This window comes from Balaenoptera acutorostrata, chromosome 12 (assembly GCF_949987535.1).
Source record: "Balaenoptera acutorostrata chromosome 12, mBalAcu1.1, whole genome shotgun sequence".
NCBI lineage: Eukaryota > Metazoa > Chordata > Mammalia > Artiodactyla > Balaenopteridae > Balaenoptera > Balaenoptera acutorostrata.
In genome coordinates, this window is record NC_080075.1 from 32,416,317 (window position 1) to 32,434,103 (window position 17,787).

Consider the following 17,787-nt stretch of genomic DNA (forward strand, 5'->3'; position numbering starts at 1 on the left):
CAAACACATGCAATCAACACACATGTTGTCAACACACACACACACTCAGTACACCATCAAACACATGCCATCAACACACATGCTGTCAACACACACGCACGCACACACACTCAGTACACCATCAAACACATGCCATCAACACACATGCTGTCAACACACACGCACGCACACACACTCAGTACACCATCAAACACATGCAATCAACACCCATGTTGTCAACACACACACACACACACACACACACACTCAGTACACCATCAAACACATGCCATCAACACACATGCTGTCAACACACACACACACACACACTCAGTACACCATCAAACACATGCCATCAACACACATGCTGTCAACACACACACACACACACACACACACACACCTCCCACCACCAAGCCTTTGCCCCAGCTCCTCTGCCCACCAGGAAAGGCCTCCTCTCCCCTCTGCTGTTCTAACCCCTCTCACCAGCCCCCTCGGAGAAGCTTTCCTGATGACTTAGCCCACGCTGACCTTGTAGGGCCCAGAGTCCAAGATCTTGGTGTCCCTGCTAATCAAGCATTCATCGCTTTGCTATCACTCTGTTCATCTCATCTGGATCTGCCACACAGCCCTCCTCTCTCTGTCAGCCAGAGGGGAGACATCCGAGAGCGCTCTTCCTCTTTATCCCTCCTCAACACACACATGTTCCCCACCCCACGGCCTGAAGACTTCAAGAGGAGACTCCTACCCAGGGTGATCTCTCAGAATGATAGGCAAGCGTCACCCTTGACCTGAAGGGTGGGTGCCTGAAGGTAGGTGATGTGTGGGATGGGCAGGGGGTGTCACCTCTACATGAGCCTCAAGACCCTCTAGGAAATGGTGGGAAGCCCACTCTGGGTGGCTTCCTGCACTGCTTCTCTTCCCATTTTCATCATCAGAACACCAAGACTAGTCGACAAAGACCCCAAGTTTGTTTGAAACGTAAAAGTAGAGCCTGATTCATACTCAGAGGCAGAATCAGAGACAGAGAGAGCAGCCTGGGGGGGAAGGGAAGGACAGAGGAGGCCACGTTGGGAGCAGTTCATTCACAGCGTGTTCCTGGTTGGAGGCAACACCTATCTGTTCATTATTTTTCTATATTTTCCAAACTTTATATAATGGACATATATTTATAATCAGAGAAAAATGAATATATCCTTTATCTCAAGCAGAGCACTACACGGAAGGAAACACCTCTGTGCCCCTCTCTGAGGACACCCCCAGCCTGCCCTCAGCAGGTTAGGTGTCAAGGCCATGATGCTTGCAGCAGCACCACTACGCTTGCACACACATCCGCTTCCAGCCCCCCACCCCACCTCTCACGCACACTCATGTGCACACACACCGCACACACCCACACTACCCCCATCCCCAGACTACGGCTCTAAAATCTACACGAAGACAGCCACACAGACCAAGAATACACTGTGGGGTTGCCATGCGAGAGCTGATCTCATCCCAGCCCCCCTTCTCTTCCCAGAGAAGAGTACAAGAGGCCAGGCATCTCCTTACTCCCAGAGACAGGTGCCCACCTACAAGTCCTAGAAGGCCAAGTGGACGGTTCTGCCTCATACATCCATTTCAGGTCATCTCTAGAACTGGCCGCTCTTGACGGACACCGAAACATTTCTCAAAACCTGAGAAATGCTTGGCCGTGGTTGTCAGCCAATGGCACAAGCATCAGGAAAGTCTGGGGTATCTTTTTCTAGTGTGTGGCAGCCCATCCCAGGAACTGGCGGATGATGGCGAGAAGGTTCTTCAGCAGAGAAGAGGCAACTGAGCAAGGAGACGGGAGGGACCAAAACAGAAGCCGAATGTGGCAAGAGAGCATTTGGAGCTGGGGAGGAGCCCTCTGCTGGGTCCACAGCCAGAGCTGGTGAGCACAGCGATGGGGGCCGCGTCACGGGGGGAACGAAACGGGCGGCCTAGAGACACGGGCTGGACAAACGGGAGCCAGCGAAGTCCAAATTCTGCCAGACTTCTCATCCCTCCATTCTGCAGAGACCAGGGCCCTCTATCCTATCTGCACTGGGGAAGGGGCGAGGGGACAAGAGCCCAGCCAGAACTATCTGGAAAACCACTGGATCTGGAACCCACAGCCTCCTGGATCAGCCCCGGGATGCCCGGTCCTCCCAAGCCCTGCACAGGAGATGTGCAAGACAGAGTGAGGGAAGGATTTCCCGGACCAGCCAAATCGGATCAATGATCTCAGAGAAAAGCACAATACAAAATTGCTTTTTCCCCAAGCCCCCAGCAGACCCCATCAAGACAGGGCTTCCCGAAGACTGGGACTGATCTCCCTGCGGGCCTCGGGGCTCCTTGAGAATAGGGTTATGTCTCCTCCATCAGACAGGGAGCTCGATGAGGGCAGGGTCCAAACCTCCTCCACCAGAGCAGGCGGATCTCACTTCCTCCTCTCCCTGTCGACCTCTGAGGTCCTGTGAGCCCAGGCCCTCCCCGCGCGGGCATGCCTCCACCAGCCCTAACGCCAGCTCCCCGCCCTCTGCCTGGCCAGCAGCTCTAGCCGTGTGCTCCCACCAAGAGTGCAGCCCCTGCTCTGGCTCAGACCCCGGGCCCCGGTTCACTCATGTCAACGCTGTAAGGACATCCAGCCTGGGCCTCCTTACCGTCTGCCTCTGGCTGTGCTTGTAGCCAGCAGGACCCAAGAGAGTCCCTCCCCATCTGAGTCTGTAGACATTTTGAGGGCAGCACACACAGAACGGAAATCCTGCTGGGCAAGCTCTACGCTTCCCTGCACAGACTCAGATGGCCCGCTGACGGTGGGGGTGGGGGGAAGCGGGAGCCAGCACTAGGCGCCCGGAGCTTGGGGCTAATTAGCTGCCTCATTCAGCTACGAACACCCACCCAGGCCAGAAGGTACTAGCCTTGAGTGTAGCTGAATTCTGTGTATTTGCAATTTCCATTTGGGAAAGTACTGCCTACACAGGCTGGGGGGCTCTGCCTCCGGGCAGCCCAGAAGCTCTGGGAGCCCCAAGTGCCAGGGGTGCGGCCAGAATCAAGAGAAGCTGAGAGGGGGGTGACAACCTGGAACAGAGGGTGACAACTTGGAACAGAGCTATTCAAGGCTGGTGCCCACAGTGAGGCCTTTTTCCACCTCCACTGCAGGAAGGACTGGGAGGTCTCAGCCGTACAGGACGCAGAGCCACCCCAGGGCCCAAGGTGAAGAGAGCGCTCCCCCCTCAATAAGAGATGCCACAGACCTCTTGCCATGCTGTTTGGCACTGGTGTCTGGGTCACCAGCTCGCCCTGTTGTGGAGCACATAGCCAGGGGCTGCCTCTTACCTGCCGACAGGGTCGGACACCCTTGCAGTAAGGCCCCTCTCCTGGCCCCCTTCCTCTCCTGCAGGTGGAGGGAATGGGGTGAGAGGGACCACTGGCTTGGACAAAGACCCCTCCTTCAAGCTGCCTGCCAGGTACCACAGAGCACAAGCCCATAGATGAATCTCCCCCCCAAGGAGGGTCCTAGCTGGGTAAGGCGATGGGGCTGGGGCACCCCAGAGGCTACCGGTCACTCCCCAGCCTGTCCTCCTTCTCTCCCGTTTGCTCCTTCCACCCTGATTTCCTGGGTGATTTCCAGGAGAGAGCCCTCAATGTGGCCCTCAAGGTAGTGGGGCCATTTTTCTCATATGCTTTGGGGGAAATGATTGGGTCTTGACCAGAAGACCACACACAACCTCCCCTGCAACCCCCAACCTGCTCCCAACCGGACTGAAAGCTCCTAACTGGGGCCATCCATCTGTAAGGTGTCCAGCCACCAGGCTACAGAGAGAGTGTCCTACGGAAGCCGCGTGATAAGGAAGGGAGGGCAAGGGGCAGGGAGAGGGCAAGCAAGCCAGCTCCTGGAAGGAGCCAGTGTCTGTCCCCGGGGACCCATCGTACCTGGATGGGGATGAGGGGCTCCTGGTCGTCGATGTCAATCAGCACATCTTCCCCAGGACTGAGTAAGCTCACGTCATCTGTAGGGGGAGCAGTGTCCAGGCCTGAGAGGGGGCTCCCTCAGGGGCTCTCCCCTCCTGAGCCACAAGACTCGGCCCTCGGTCTTGCCACACTTTTCACTCCGTGTCTTCCTCTTCCTCCCACCCATCCTTCCCTCTCCCGTCTCCCTTCGCTCTCCCCGTCTCCCCAGTTCTCCCTCTGGCTCCCTCCTCATCCCACTGACCCCTGTATCTCCCTCTCCCTCGGCCTTTTCTGCACCACGCCCCACCTCAGCATCGACCCCCCCAACTTCTCCTGGTGGGCCCAGCCCAGGGCCAGACGATGCCCTGAGGGAGACCCGTCCCCACCCGTCCTTCCGGTCCTCTCATTCAGGGCCCGGTAAGAGGAGGGCTTCAGGACGCGTCTCAGCTGGGAAGTCCACCTGTCCCAGCCCCCTCTGCCTCCCCGCCCCCTGTCAACAGCCCCTCCCCTACCTGGGCCGCCCTGTGGGGACGGACTCTCCTCTGAGTAAGGGTCGCACAGGAAGCTCTCCAGGGAGCGGATGGTACACTGGCCCACCACAGGCCGGCGGCCAAACTGGCGATTATCAATTACCTTGATCACGACGGGGGGACAGTAGAGCTCCTCCCTGGGCAGCATCTGGGGGGAGGGGGAGGGAAGCTCTGAGCAGCAGCCTGACCCCATCTCTGGGAGGTCTCAGAGGAAGGCGAGCCCTTCTTCCCAGGGCAAGTCCAAGGAGCAGAAAATGCTCTCAACCCACACAGAACCCCCAAGAGCCAGCAATCCAAACGGGTGGTTTGCAGGAGCTGGCCAGGGGAGAAGCCACACGCCCCTTCTGTCTGCCTCTTGAATGCTGTACGCAGAGGCCGACTTTCCCCTCACAGTTTCACCTTCCAGACACATCCAGCTCAACCTAAAGTTAAAACAAGTCTACTTTCCCTGAACCCTCACTGGCCGGGGAAGCAAAGAAGGGAGAAGTTGGCCCGGGACTCAACATTTCTCGCAGACAGACCCCCCCAAGCGGATACTCAAGAGTTGGCTTCCAGCCCCAGATTCTTCTCCCCCCAACCCTAAAAGCACTTTGAACACAACTTGAAATAATTTATATGCTCTCCTTCGGTGGCGGCTTTGGCTCAGCCAAGAGGCGGCTCCTGTTGACAGCCACTGGGCCTGGAATTTCTATAGCACTTTCATCCTGCAAACCATTTTCCTTTCCTCAGACTTGCCTTACTCTGGTCACTAGGCCCAGGCAGCCCAGGTTGCTGGAGAGGGCTGAGGCCTGCGGGCCGTGGGGGTGAGCCCCTCTGCGGGGGCCCAGGCTGGGGCAGGACCAGGTCCTGGAAGGTTTGGAGGAATCCTGGAAGCTCAGAGCCCTGGCAGGGAGCACCGGGGGACTGAGGCCGGCCCTGAGAGGGGAAACAGCCACGGATGGGTCCTTGGGAGTTCCGCGGACTCCGGATCTGAGGAGGAGGGGCCGAGCTGGCCCCCTCTGCGCTGCTCGCAGGCTTCGTCTCCTCCAGGGAGGAGACAGCATTTCCTCCCATTCTCCGGTGAGGTGGGAGCGATGCCGTGACCCACTCAGAACCCCGCAGGGAGCCAGACCCCAGGCCGCCTGGGGCCGCAAGGAAATTCTAACCACCAGGACTCCAGAAGGGGACGGCGGGGAGGTCGGGCTCACCACTTCCATGAAGAGGGTGCAGATGTCAAAGTTGGGGTTCTTCCGGAGGTTCTTGATGACACAGGACTGCACGCTCTGGCCCCCGCACTCCACCACCAGGCTGGGGGAGGACACGCTGGCCAGCTGGTAGCTCTTCATGTTCCGAAGGCCCCACGCCAGGATCTGGGGGCACGGAGTGAGGACAGCAGCTGGGAAGGCCCCAGGCCCCAGAAAGGCTGGGCCAGGAAGAGGAAGGGCCCAGCTGCCCACAATCCCCACCCCGCCACGGGGGCGGGCTCACCTCGATGGCGGTTCGCTGGAGAACCGGCTTGATGTTCTGGGGGACCATGTAGATGTTGGCCTCCCTCTGGGGTGGCGGGTAGGGTAGGTCCGTGTCCTCCGACTGCAGGGCAGCAGGTAGAATGGAGGCAAAGGCAGGAGGAAGACCAAGGCGGAAAGACAAGAAAGGAGGACAGACAGGATGGAAAGAAGGACGTGTGGAGAGACACAGAAACAGAGTGGCGAGGACACAGAAGTGGGCAACCAGGCAGACAGAAATGAGAGAGCAAAGTCAGTTTCCCAGGCACCATCTTCTCCAGGATCACAATTCTAGCACCTTGGCCCAGGGTTCAGGTGATCCTGTTTCAGATGAGCCCCGGGGCACCCCTCCTCCCACCAACGAGCTGCTCAGGGTGACCCCGTCCCTGTCACACATACACGTGTGCACACACACGCACACACATGCACTGCCCCGTCCAACCTGACACGTCCACTTCAGCCCCTCTCAGTCCCGAGAGGACCACGTGCCCTCCTGCTAGCCTGGTTCTCCTGCCTCCTGGCTCAGACCCTCCCAACCTACCACCCGCCCTGGTGTTCCGTCTCCAGCCCCAAACTCCCACCTCTCACACCTGTCCTGAGGTGTGACACATCTGAACAGAACGCTTGCACCGTGGGCCAGAAGGGGTATTTACAAATAGGAGAAGGGGACAGAAAGGCCCACCATCCACGGGCACCAAAGGGCCTACTGGGGAGGCTCCTTCACACCACAGACCAGGGATGAGCGTGGCCCGTATCAACCCTACCTGCTATGGGTTTGCCAAAAAGACTTGGGCAAGAGTCCTGTAGAAATACATAGGGAAGCAGGTGGGGCAATGGAGGCAGGTATTACCGTGGATTAGACAACTACCAAGTCTGACAGTGGTTAGGAACACGGGCTCTGTGTATGGATCCTGACTCCACTACTTACTGAGTTAAATAAGTTATTGCACTTCTCTGTGGCTCAATTTTTTTCATCCATAAAATGATTATTAAAAACTATCAACCTCCAAAGGTTAGTGTGAGGCTTGGAGAAGTTAATACAACATTTAGAAGAGTGCCTGGTTCACGTAAACTCTCAATAGGAGCCCACATGGCACCTCTGTGACAACTAGAGAAGGATGACCCTTTCTTAAAACTCTTTACTTCCACGTCAGAAAATCATCACAGGTTACTAGTTTATTAGAACGAGACACTTTACTGCCACCTACTGGAAATTGTTATAATAAATAAAAATACATGATGTCTGCACTGGAAATCGCACCCCCTTAGACCCAGTGCTCTTCTGCAGTGCACAACCTGCACATCCATACATAGAGGCCCTGACACTCAGGAAGTGTTAACTATAAATAGAAGGGCTGTGCTGCGTGCTTTACAGAGCTTGCCTCATGTAATTGCATTAATAAACAATGAAATCATTGGATTCATTCTCCAAGTGACTTGCTCTGGATTCCATCTCAAAGGATGGTACATCCATCTACAGATGCTCTGACGTAGATGGTGGGAGCAGCTGGAGCATTGAAACACAACAGCTTCCTCCCGCCTCATCACTTCACAGCCAATCCCAGCTGTCACTCCTGCCAATGACACACTGATGATGCTATGCTTCGTGACCTGGGGTGGTAAGAAGCTCATTTCTAGAATCAAACCACACCTTGGTCCTAGTCCTAACTAGAACTGAATTACAAAACAGAACAGAGTCACACATTTAGAAAACACACTTATGGCTGCTTAAGGGGAAAGGTGAGGTGGGGTGATGCATAAAACAGGAGTTTGAAATTAGCACAGATACCGTTCCATAAACCAAATATGTAATAGACAAGACCTACAGCTTCTGAGCTATTTGACCTCGGGCAAATTATTCAACCTCTGTGACTCAGTACCCTCATATGAAAATCCGGGATAATGAAACTCTTACAAAATTGGTCTGAGAATTTAACAAGAGAACAAATATAGTTTCTGGCACACAGGAGGTGCTTAATAAACAGCAGTGACTAAAATGATCATTGTATTGTTGGTGGTGCCACTGTTTTCATCACTAATGTTGTTGGTGATCCCCCAGTGACTTGAGCGGAGCTGAGCCATCAGAGGCACCTCTCAAAACAACGCCAGCTGCAGAACTATCCCTACGTCCCCAGAGCACAGAGTGAAGGAATTCATCATTTTCCTCCAGACCCACAATGCAGGTGACATGATATTTTTAGACTGGCTGAGCACCGGACGCCATCAGGAGTAAGAGTGATGAGCAGGGCTGCCACGGGCACAACTCCAGGGGGTGCTGTGCCCGTCACAGTTCACCTGAATGGTGCCCCTGAAGGCTGGAGGCAGAGCCCGCGGTGGCCTGGCTGCTATGGGGACGCCTGGCTTGGTGTCCACCCTTGGCACTCCAAGGCCAACTATTGCAACAGCTGTGCAGCAGGGGTCGCCTCTTTTTAAAAAAGGTTATGCCTGAAGGCCTGCTGGTGGCCTGCTCAAGGCTGATGCCCAGCCCACAGTGGGCCCAGGGCCAAAAGCCCATGACGAAAGAGACAAATAGAAGAGGTCAGGGAGGGAACAGCCCCGGGCTCCTGGGTGGGGAGGCGGAAAGACCAAGCCTTTCTCATATGGCTGCAATGTTGTCCTGAAATCACCCAGGAAAAGTCATGAATGTACTTCCCCCAGAACATTCCTCTCCAGGTCCCCAGACTCTGGGCAGTGTCCCTTGGATTCCTTTTTGTCCCTCACTTCCACGTCCCGCCTTCCCTCTGGGCTCCTCCAGCTCCCCTGTGAGGCTATTCCTCTCTCTGTGCAGACGCCCAGGCTCCCCACCGCAGGAACCTGCTTACAGAGGAGGACAGGGACCAAGAACCTGGAGAAGACCGGGCTCCAGTACCGTTTGCAGGAGGCCCTGGAGGAAGACGGCGGGTGCACACAGCTGTGGAGCGCCAGGCCCGGCCAGCAGGAAGGAGAGACAAGCAGAGACAGCGGTTAGAGGCGCATTCGCAGGGCAGCTTATGAGGCACAAGGCCCCCAGTCTCATTCCCAAGGCCACCTCCATCCACCATGCCGTCCTCAGGGGTCCCAGGACATCCTTGCTCCCTGCACCTTGTTGCCATTCCCCAGAATCCCTGCCTCTGCGGGGGCTCCCCTCCGCCTGCCAGCTGCCACCAAGTCCTCTGTCCCCTCCCCACTGTGCGCACCGCCCCGCCTCTCATTATCACTGCACATCTACGCCGCCACACGCTCTGGCTCCCTAACCCGGTCTCATCCAGTGCGCCCCAATTTTCCACACCATCTGCTGGATTTTTTTCCTTCCGCATTTAAAGACAGTCTCAAGATGGTATCTCGGGTCCATCCACACCTTCTCTCTGTGTCCTCTCCTGCAGCCTGCCCCCCTCTCCTCTCTCTCTTCCTGAAAAAGGCTGCCTCCATCCCCTGCCTCTCCCTCGCTTCCACACCGCCCTCTCTGCCCAGTGCACTCGCTCCACCCCTTGCACCCCCTCCCTGGAAACTTCTCTCTCCAAAATTAACAACAACCTGCTTGTAGCCCAACCCAGAGGAAACTCACAGGCGCCTATCTCTCGCCCTACCTCAGCAGCATCTGGCCAGCTGACCTCGTCCTCCTTCCTAAAGCCGTCTGTCTAGCTCCTCGCCGCTGGCCCCTCCGCCCTCTCTACCCTCCGTTGGCTGTGTCTCCCTGGCAGCCTCCCCCCGCTCCTCTGCCCAGCCCTCCCCTAGGCTTTCTGCTCCCAAACGTCTCTCCTAAGCCCCACACTCACATTCCAACCTTACCGCTACTTCATCCATGCGTCCTCCTGGCCTCTCACACTGAGCTTGTCCCAAACTGGATTGTCTAAGATCCCTGCTCTCTTCAAATGTCATCTCAGAAACCAGCCCCAAAACCTGCTCTCTTCAAATGTCATCTCAGAAACCAGCCCCACCATCCACCCAGATAGCCAAGCCAAAAACGCCACGCCACCCTTGGCTCTCCTTCCCCTGGATTGATCCCCAAGCCTTAGGGCTCTGTCTCCTAAATCTCTCCCAGGCCCACCCACCCATCTTCTTTCTTGGGTCTGGGTCACCACCATCTCTTGCCTGGATTCACCAGCATCATCCTAAGTGATCTCTTGCATCTGGTTTTGCACATCCCCTTCCAATGAATGTATGCTGTACTCTGCAGCCAGGGAAGACTTTCTAAGAATGTCACTCTCTTTAAAACCCACCCACTCAGGATGAAGTCCAAACTCCTTGACGCAGCCTCCAAGACCCCTCATCTTCTAGCTCCTGCTGACCTCTCCGGTCTCGCCTCTCACCACCAACTTTCCCCTCCGGGCCCCCAGGCAGTGATGAGCTGCCTTCCCCTTCTGAACGCCAGCAGGCTGCAGGAGGCCTCACACTCTCTTTACCTGTGAGGTTGGAGCTCACTGGTCCCTCTGTCTGAAAGGCTCTTCTGCCCACTTCATCTGGCTACCTCCTACTTGGACTTCAGGTCCACTTAAGTGTTCCTTGGAGCCCCAGGTTTAAGTTAAGCACCCCACGGTTCCCAGAGCAACTGGTCCCACTGAAAGACACATCAACCTGGGTCATTTCTGTGTGTTCACTTGTCTGTGTCCCTTGTCAAACCAGCAATTCTGCACACAGGGACAACAGCTAAATCCCCTGTCCAATAAATAAAGGTTTACGAACAGATAATTGAAGGCAGGGAGGGAGGGATGGCAGAGGGCGAATGGACGGGGGGATAGGGGGACAAAGAACCGACTCCAACATACTCTCCCATCCTTCCCAACGCTCTTGCCTGTGTCAGTCTTGCATTCTCACCAGCCCCTCCTTTCCCCGTGCCTGCTCATTCCTCCCTCTGTTTGAATGGGCTTCCTTTGCCATCTTCCAGAATCTACCCCATCTTTCAGGGCCTAGGTCAAACGCTACATCCTCCAGAAAATCTCCCCAACCACTCCAGAAACTCCTTACAACCCTACTCTCTGACTTCTTTTACCTCTAATTAAGCGACCCTGGGCTCCGGTTGCCCAAGGTCCTGACTGGTCTCCCACGTCTCACGCTTGGGAGTCCTGTGGCACCAGCCAGATGGCCACTCCTGTGCCCAAGTTTCTCAATTTTTTTCTGGTCCAGCCCATCTGAGCGGCATGAGATCTCCTTCCAGGACAGTGACTCTCCGTGGGGTGGGCTGCAGCGACCCCTATCAGCACTGCCAGGCAGGGAGGGGGTGGGCGTAGACTGAAGGCACCGCCAGGACATCCTGATTCACCGTCCTGTGTGTGACGGGGGGCTCCGAGGACCACGCCACACAATAGAAGGCTAATAAGATGACCCCTTCCATGGTGGGGTCCATCCCTTCCGTGCTCCTCCGCACCCACCCTGAATGCAGGGCAGACGTGGGGCTGCTACACTGACGGGGTTCTACAGGTGTGCAGGGCGCTTACCGAGACAGCTCAGACCAAGAGGACAAGGACACAAGGACAAATGAGGCTCTCTCCCCACTTTAAGCAGAATCCACCTCCTGCCTCCTTTCATCTATCCGTCCTGCTGGCCAGTTCAGTACAGGGAACTGAGGCCCTGAGCCATGAGGGGGGCTTCCTCTCCCAGTCCCAAGGGCCACCACACTAGACAGAAGTGCATTCCCAGGGCTGGGGCAAGTGTGGGCAGGCCCCTCCAGCCACCTAGGTCAGTGTTGTCACCAGTAGCCCACAGACCCCCTCCTCACACAGCAGGGCACAGTCAGGTGACCCTCTGGACACTCAGATCCTGGCTCCTCGGGGAGCTCCATGCGGGCGCAGCCGGGCGGGCTGGGAGGGCTCCACTGTCTGCCTGCCCCACCCAGCTCGTTAGGAACAACATGCTGCTCTAATTACACTTCCCAGGAAAAACAGTGTTTTAAATTAAAGCCTTGGGGGAGGGATAGGGGGATGGGGGACCACTGGGCTTATTTTCCTGATTGCGAAACACCAAATTTTTCCTTCTGGAGGATTTGGGGGTGCAGGAGAGTACCTCATGTACATCTCAGACTAAAAGCCATAGCCTGTTGCCTGGATTAGGAAGGGGATGGAGTGACATCTGGTTGGCCCCCAACTCTCAGCAAAAAAGCCACGGAGGACGCTCTCCTTTCTACCAGGGCATGCCTCCACGGAGCATGACAGGAGCATCAGAACCAAGGGCGATACTCCGAACCACGCCCCCTTAGGTGCTCAGGACCACAAGCCCCTGCTCCCACCTCAAGGGTTCCCAGATGGGATCTTCCTCCGCACAGGATCCACATCCTAGGAGCCCTCAATTATTAAGGAATCTGCCATCATCTCTTCTGCTGTTTGTGTGTGTGTGTGTGTGTGTGCGTGCGTGCACGCGTGCATGCTCTCGTGAGTGTACATATTTGCACACACTCACACATGCCTGTGCACTCTCCATTTCTCAGGAAATCTAAAATTGCAGTTTCTTTGAACTCATTCCCCTTGGCAGCGAAGACCGCCTTTGTTCTCCAGACAAAAAGGAAAAGAAACGAGACAGAGGGCTCAGAAGAGGCGGGGAGAAGGAGGGAGAGAGGGAGCCTGGGCCAAGGAGCAAACAGAGGAAAAGGGAAATGCGAAGGGAGAGCAGGACAAGGGGAAGAGCAAGGCTCAGGAAGAGGGGAAACAGCAAGCGACAGACAGAAAGACAGGCTGGGAGCTGGAAAGAAACCCTCCCCTCCACCCGTGAGGACCCAGGTCTCCCAGACACCAAAGCCTCAAAGACACAATGCAACAGTGCCCCTTCCCGACCAAGAGCCCCTGGAGAGGGATGCTCCAGGTGGGCAAACAGCCTGGGGGAGGGGAAATCTTGTTGCCCACCAAACTGGCCCCACGCAGTGACACGCACCCCCAGCCCGAGGCACTGCCACCTGGACCCCCAAAGAGAGCTCAGAGTCACCTCTTCCAGGAAGCCATCCCTACCGTCCTCCATCTGCTCTAGGAACGCTCAGGCTGGGTAGATGCCTTTCACCTCATTCATGACACTGTCTCCCACACAGGCGTGGGCTGTGCTGGCCAGAAGGCAGTCCCCACCGGAGAGGCCGTCCTTACACCATGCTTCAGAGTCACTTGCCCCTCTCCATTCCCTCTCTAGCCTAGGCCCCCATCACCACATCTGTCTCAAAGGCCTCCTATGCTGATCTCTCCTGCCCCTCGCTCCCCAACCCAAACGTCTCCGCAGCCAGACGGCTTCCTAACACACCCATCTGCCCTCTCTGCTCCCAGACTTTTGAGGGCCCCCGTGGCCAGTGGCCCAGAAGCTAAGCTCCAGGCATGGCTTTTCACAGCCCTCCGGGATGGCTGGAGCGCTCTTCACAGGGGTCAGGCCGGGAGTCTGGAGGGGGCTGAATGAGGGATACCAAGCAGGAGCTCGGCCGCAGCAAAGAAGACAGAAAAATCTTGCTAAGGCGTCAGGCTTCCAGCAGGACCAGCGGCAGAGCAGCAAGATTAACCTGCCTCCACCCTGCCCCTGGGGATTCTTAAAACCAAGTAGGACCCAGGACCTCGGCATGAGTCTTAGCCTTCAAGTGCAGGGGAAGAAAGAGGCAGAGCTATGGGCCCCAGGGCCAGGGCGGGAGACCTCTGCGGATGAAGGGGTCACAAGGTCACCTCCTGGGGTGGTTCCCTGGACCAGCTGATCCTCCATCCATCCTACTGGGCCTGGGACCCTTTGAACGTGCTGGCCCAGCCCTGTGCCCAGCAGACCCCCAGGACTTGCTCTCCTCTGGCCCTGCTGACCTACCCCCGCGCCTCAGCCTGTGGCCGGCTGGCCCTGTGGCAGGGCACTTGGCCCTCGTCAGGCCCTGGCCCCAAAGCTGCAGATTTTGATTTGCTTCCTGACAACAAGACCACAGCCAGATCCCTGCTCTTGGAATCTGAGCCTTCACTGTTATATATTACAAATCCAGTTATTAAGGATTTTAACTTTTTTAATAACTCATCCCTGGGCTGGGTCTTCTTCAGAGCAGGCTGTGGGTTTTGGCCACAGAACGCTCTCAATCAAGAGAGAGGGCTCCGTGCTGCTTCCCTGGACAGGACTCTGGTCCCCTTTCCAAATCGGCAGTCTTTCGCAACTGCAGCCAGAAGCAGGAGGCTGCCTGTCAGGCGCAGTTGCGGCCAGCTCGCTTGGCGGACCCCACCTCGGTCTGGGAGCCGAAGGAAGTGAGGTAAGGGGCGCGGGGCCTCTGCGGATCCCACATCCTGACCCTGAACTTCAAGTCCAAATTGCACTGCAAATGTCAAATGGTGTTCGCTCGCAGCCTGGGGATTCCCTGACGGCAGGAAGTGGCTGCCCTTTTCCCAACCCCCATCTGACCAGGGCTCTCCTTCCTGTCTCTCTGCCCGGGCCTTTGCCTCAGCTCACTCTTGAGGACCTGCTCACAGATGTGCAGGAGGCCATAAGGAAATGTGCTCCTCATCCCGCACAGCAAAGGGCATAGCCTTGCTTCATTTGGATGCAAACCCCAAACTTCTCCCAGAAGCTAGGAATCCCCAGCCTGTCCCGTTCCCTAAAGCAGCCAGGCCCCAACCTGGTGCTTGGTCCCTTGGGCCAGAGGCACGTTCCCCACTTTCTTCCTAAGCACTACAACAATGTTTGGCTAACGCCACCTCCACCAGTAAGGCTTCCTTGACTACTCTGGCCCCCTACGAACATTTTATTCTTGAAAACATGCCACTTGGTACTCAGCCAGTTGAGGTTCTGTACTGCTGTCCCGGGTGTCTGGGCAAATGTGGCTTCCAACATAGCAGCAATCCACCTAAGAGCCAGACTCACACCAGGACACACCCTAGGCAGCCCTGGATCTACGCAGAGTGTGGGAAATTAAATCCAGACAGGGGTCCATGTGACAGAGGCACACTGGAGTACCAGGAAACAGGAAGACTCCAGGGCATGGCCTTCACCCTCCCTCTGTCTCTGCCCACCTATCCCCAGCCACAGGCCACAGCTGTGAGGGGCCAGCTCACCTCTTCCAGGATCCCTGATGTATCCTGCACCTGGACCACACCATGGGACAGTCCACATCCAGGAGACGGTGGAGGGAGGAGAGGACGGAGGGTAAAAGTTTACCGTTAGTGACAAGGACCACTAGGCTGGGGCAGAGATCAACACACCAGATGTCTCCCTACAAGGAACAAACAGAAACCACTTCCCATCTAGGGTGAGGGTGCTGTGCTTCCCAGACGCGCCCTCTACGTGGTCCCTGAGAAAGAAGGTACAACAAACGTTGATGCAGAGGGACTGGTGGGAGAGGCCAAAGCATAAACCTGGAGCCCAGGCATCTCTAGAAGTGACAGGAGAAAGGAGACTGACTAACAGACAGGTGGTGGGAAGGTCCCGGACCCTGTGTAACAGTCCCAGGAGGCAGTCAGGCCTGAATCCCTGGAGCCGCTGCTGGAGATGTGGACTTGGAGAAGCAAGGAGAAGCAACCTACATGCCCAGGGCTGGCAGAGCTGAGAGCACAAGCTTGGACTGAACAGGGAGCAGGGGAGGGAGAGGGAGAGAGACTAGAAAGGGTGGGAGGAGAGGCAGAGGGTGGAGTGGGGGCAGGGGGCAAGGAGGGCGTGTACTGTCAGAACCATCTGCAAATTGCCTGGGCTCCCTGCCTCGTAAGGGGAGAAGCATCCAGACAGAGCCCACACGACCACTTCTCAAAGCTGCAGCTGAGCCTGGTCGGGCATAGGATTCCTGAATCAAATTAGCCTGGGTACCAGTAAAAGGTTTACATTTTTCATGACCCCCAGGAGAAGGAAGGGGAGCAGGGCAAAGGGAATGAAGTCCCCATAACTAGTAGAGGAAATAAAACCGGGTCTCAGTGGGAACACTGAGTTGGGAACTACGGTCTAAATCAGAGCTCCTGAAACGTGAGCACGTGTCCAAATCCCCTGGAGGGCTCGATAATACTCAGGTTGCTGTGCTGCCCTCAGAGTTGGCTTCATAGGTTTGAAGTGGGACCCAAGTTTGGCATTTCTAACAATACCTCGGGTGATGCCACGCTGAGAACCACTGGCCTAAGTCGATGGTTCTCAGCCCAGGCTGCACATTCAAATCTCCTGGGCAGCTTTGAAAGATACCAAGGCCTGAGCCACACCCTGAAAGATGGCATTTCATTTGGTCTAGGGTGAGGCCTGAGCACTGATGATTTTTAAAGCTGCCCAAGGGATTCCAACGTGCAGCCCAGCTGAGAGCCCCTGGGCTGGATAACCATGAGGTCCCTTCCATCTGAGTCTGTGATTCTTGGACTTCTCAGGGGAGAAGGGCAGGAAAGCCAGAGCTGGGCAGGGACCCCAGCCCCTACCCACCCTGCCCCTGTTGCCCCAACTGAGCCTTGCTTGGCTTGAAGGCAGGATGGTGGTAGTGTATGCCTGCTCCCCTTCCTAGCCTGGGAGGGGGCTGCAAACACCGGGAGGGGGCAAGTTTGAAGAAGCAAAGGTAAGAGCAAGACTTACCTCAAAACCAGGAATATGGTGGATGGCCGGCTAGGGTGAAGAAAAGGAGCTTTGGTTAGGTGCCTGTCACCCAAGGCCCCACCACCTTTCCGCCCTGGCCAGGCAAACACATCTCCAAACACAAAATGACACTCATGGAATATGTCTGTGATCAGACAGTCCAGGGCTTTGCAGACTCTTCCTTGGCGGACTAGGGACTCCTGGGAGGTGCCTGGTAAGTGGGTGCAGGGGAAGCCAGGTTGGCAGTATGCCGTGTCCCGTCCAGACACTTCAGCCAGAGTAGCCTCACTTCTAGCCGGCTTACATATTAGGGTTCACATCACACTAAGAGCAAGTTTGAAGATGTGGCTCTAATCCAAATCCCCGATTTAACAGCAGGGAATTGGCTGGCTGAGGCCATGGCAGAGCCAACACTGCAACAGGGGCCCTGCCCTCACCTGTCCCTGGAGTCCCCTGCCCCGGACAATTAAGCACCCTAGCCAGATCACAGAGGTCCCCCCTTCCAGAAACCACGTCAGGATATAACCCAGAGAAAAATACATCCAATGGCCAGAGGACTCAGACATAGTAACACAGTTCAGATTTCAGCTTTCTGCCCCAGTGTTAGATTGTGTCCTGATTTGGGGCTCAGAAAAGATGGGCAAAACCGGTTCCAGCAGGAGGCCTAACATCCAGAGGTGGCCCTTCAGTGCTCTCCACTAAGTGCAGGCCCTTGGTGGGGGAAGAAGAATGTATCTAAGCCCCCTCCCCTCTATCAGACCATCCCCTGCCTGGGCCCTCACCCTCCAGCACCAGGAGCTCCCTGCCGGGCCCCCTGGATCTGGATGTGGACCAGCCTCACCTTCTCTCTCTGGATGAGCTCAAAAGAGGCCAGCAGCTCACCCGCCGGCTGGTTGCCCCTAGTCAGCGGGAACCAGGCCAGCCGGGGCATCCGTTCCAGACTCGGCTGACAGATGCAGCGTCCCATAAACTCATCTGCACCCTAGACAGAGCACAGAGAAAGAAAAGTCAGCGTCCCCCAGCCCAGGGTTCTGGCGGCCTCAGAGCAGTCACCAGACCTACATCTGGCCTCCCGAACTCGGAAGGGCCTCAGAAGTCAGGGCAGTCCCTGGTGCAGACGGTGAGCTCTGCTTCCCTTAGGGGGATGCAAGGGCAGCATGAGAGTGGCCTCCTGCCACTGTTGCTAATGCTGAATTCCCATCATGGTCCAGAAGTCCCTTTGTATGTCCAACCAGCGTTCACCTTGCTTTAATTTAATCAAGCTCTAAGCCCACTGGAGGCGAGAGTGACAGCCTCCTAGCATTTCTTTAATGCCCTCAGCAGGAGAGGTGTTTGACATTCCCCAGGAATTTGTATCTCCTGTTCATTTCACCTTCAAATCCCCCCGGTCTCCACAT

At 56.3% G+C, this 17,787-nt stretch overlaps 1 protein-coding gene across 15 annotated transcripts in view; it reads right to left on the reverse strand.

Annotated features, from left to right (window-relative positions):
• DYSF (dysferlin) overlaps nucleotides 1–17,787 on the reverse strand; it is a 234,093-nt gene that overhangs the window by 68,740 nt on the left and 147,566 nt on the right. For 8 of the 15 annotated variants that reach the window (XM_007175528.3, XM_007175525.3, XM_007175532.3 and 5 more), the window contains 7 exons: nucleotides 17,232–17,372; nucleotides 16,391–16,420; nucleotides 14,908–14,937; nucleotides 5,934–6,035; nucleotides 5,654–5,815; nucleotides 4,449–4,614; nucleotides 3,919–3,995 (listed from right to left, as the gene is read on the reverse strand). In XM_007175528.3, the coding sequence (XP_007175590.2) occupies nucleotides 3,919–3,995; nucleotides 4,449–4,614; nucleotides 5,654–5,815; nucleotides 5,934–6,035; nucleotides 14,908–14,937; nucleotides 16,391–16,420; nucleotides 17,232–17,372 (708 nt within the window). Of the gene's footprint in view, nucleotides 1–3,918; nucleotides 3,996–4,448; nucleotides 4,615–5,653; nucleotides 5,816–5,933; nucleotides 6,036–8,819; nucleotides 8,862–14,907; nucleotides 14,938–16,390; nucleotides 16,421–17,231; nucleotides 17,373–17,787 lie in introns of all 15 variants that reach the window. The other 7 variants (XM_057558086.1, XM_057558082.1, XM_057558083.1 and 4 more) reach the window with 2 other exon arrangements.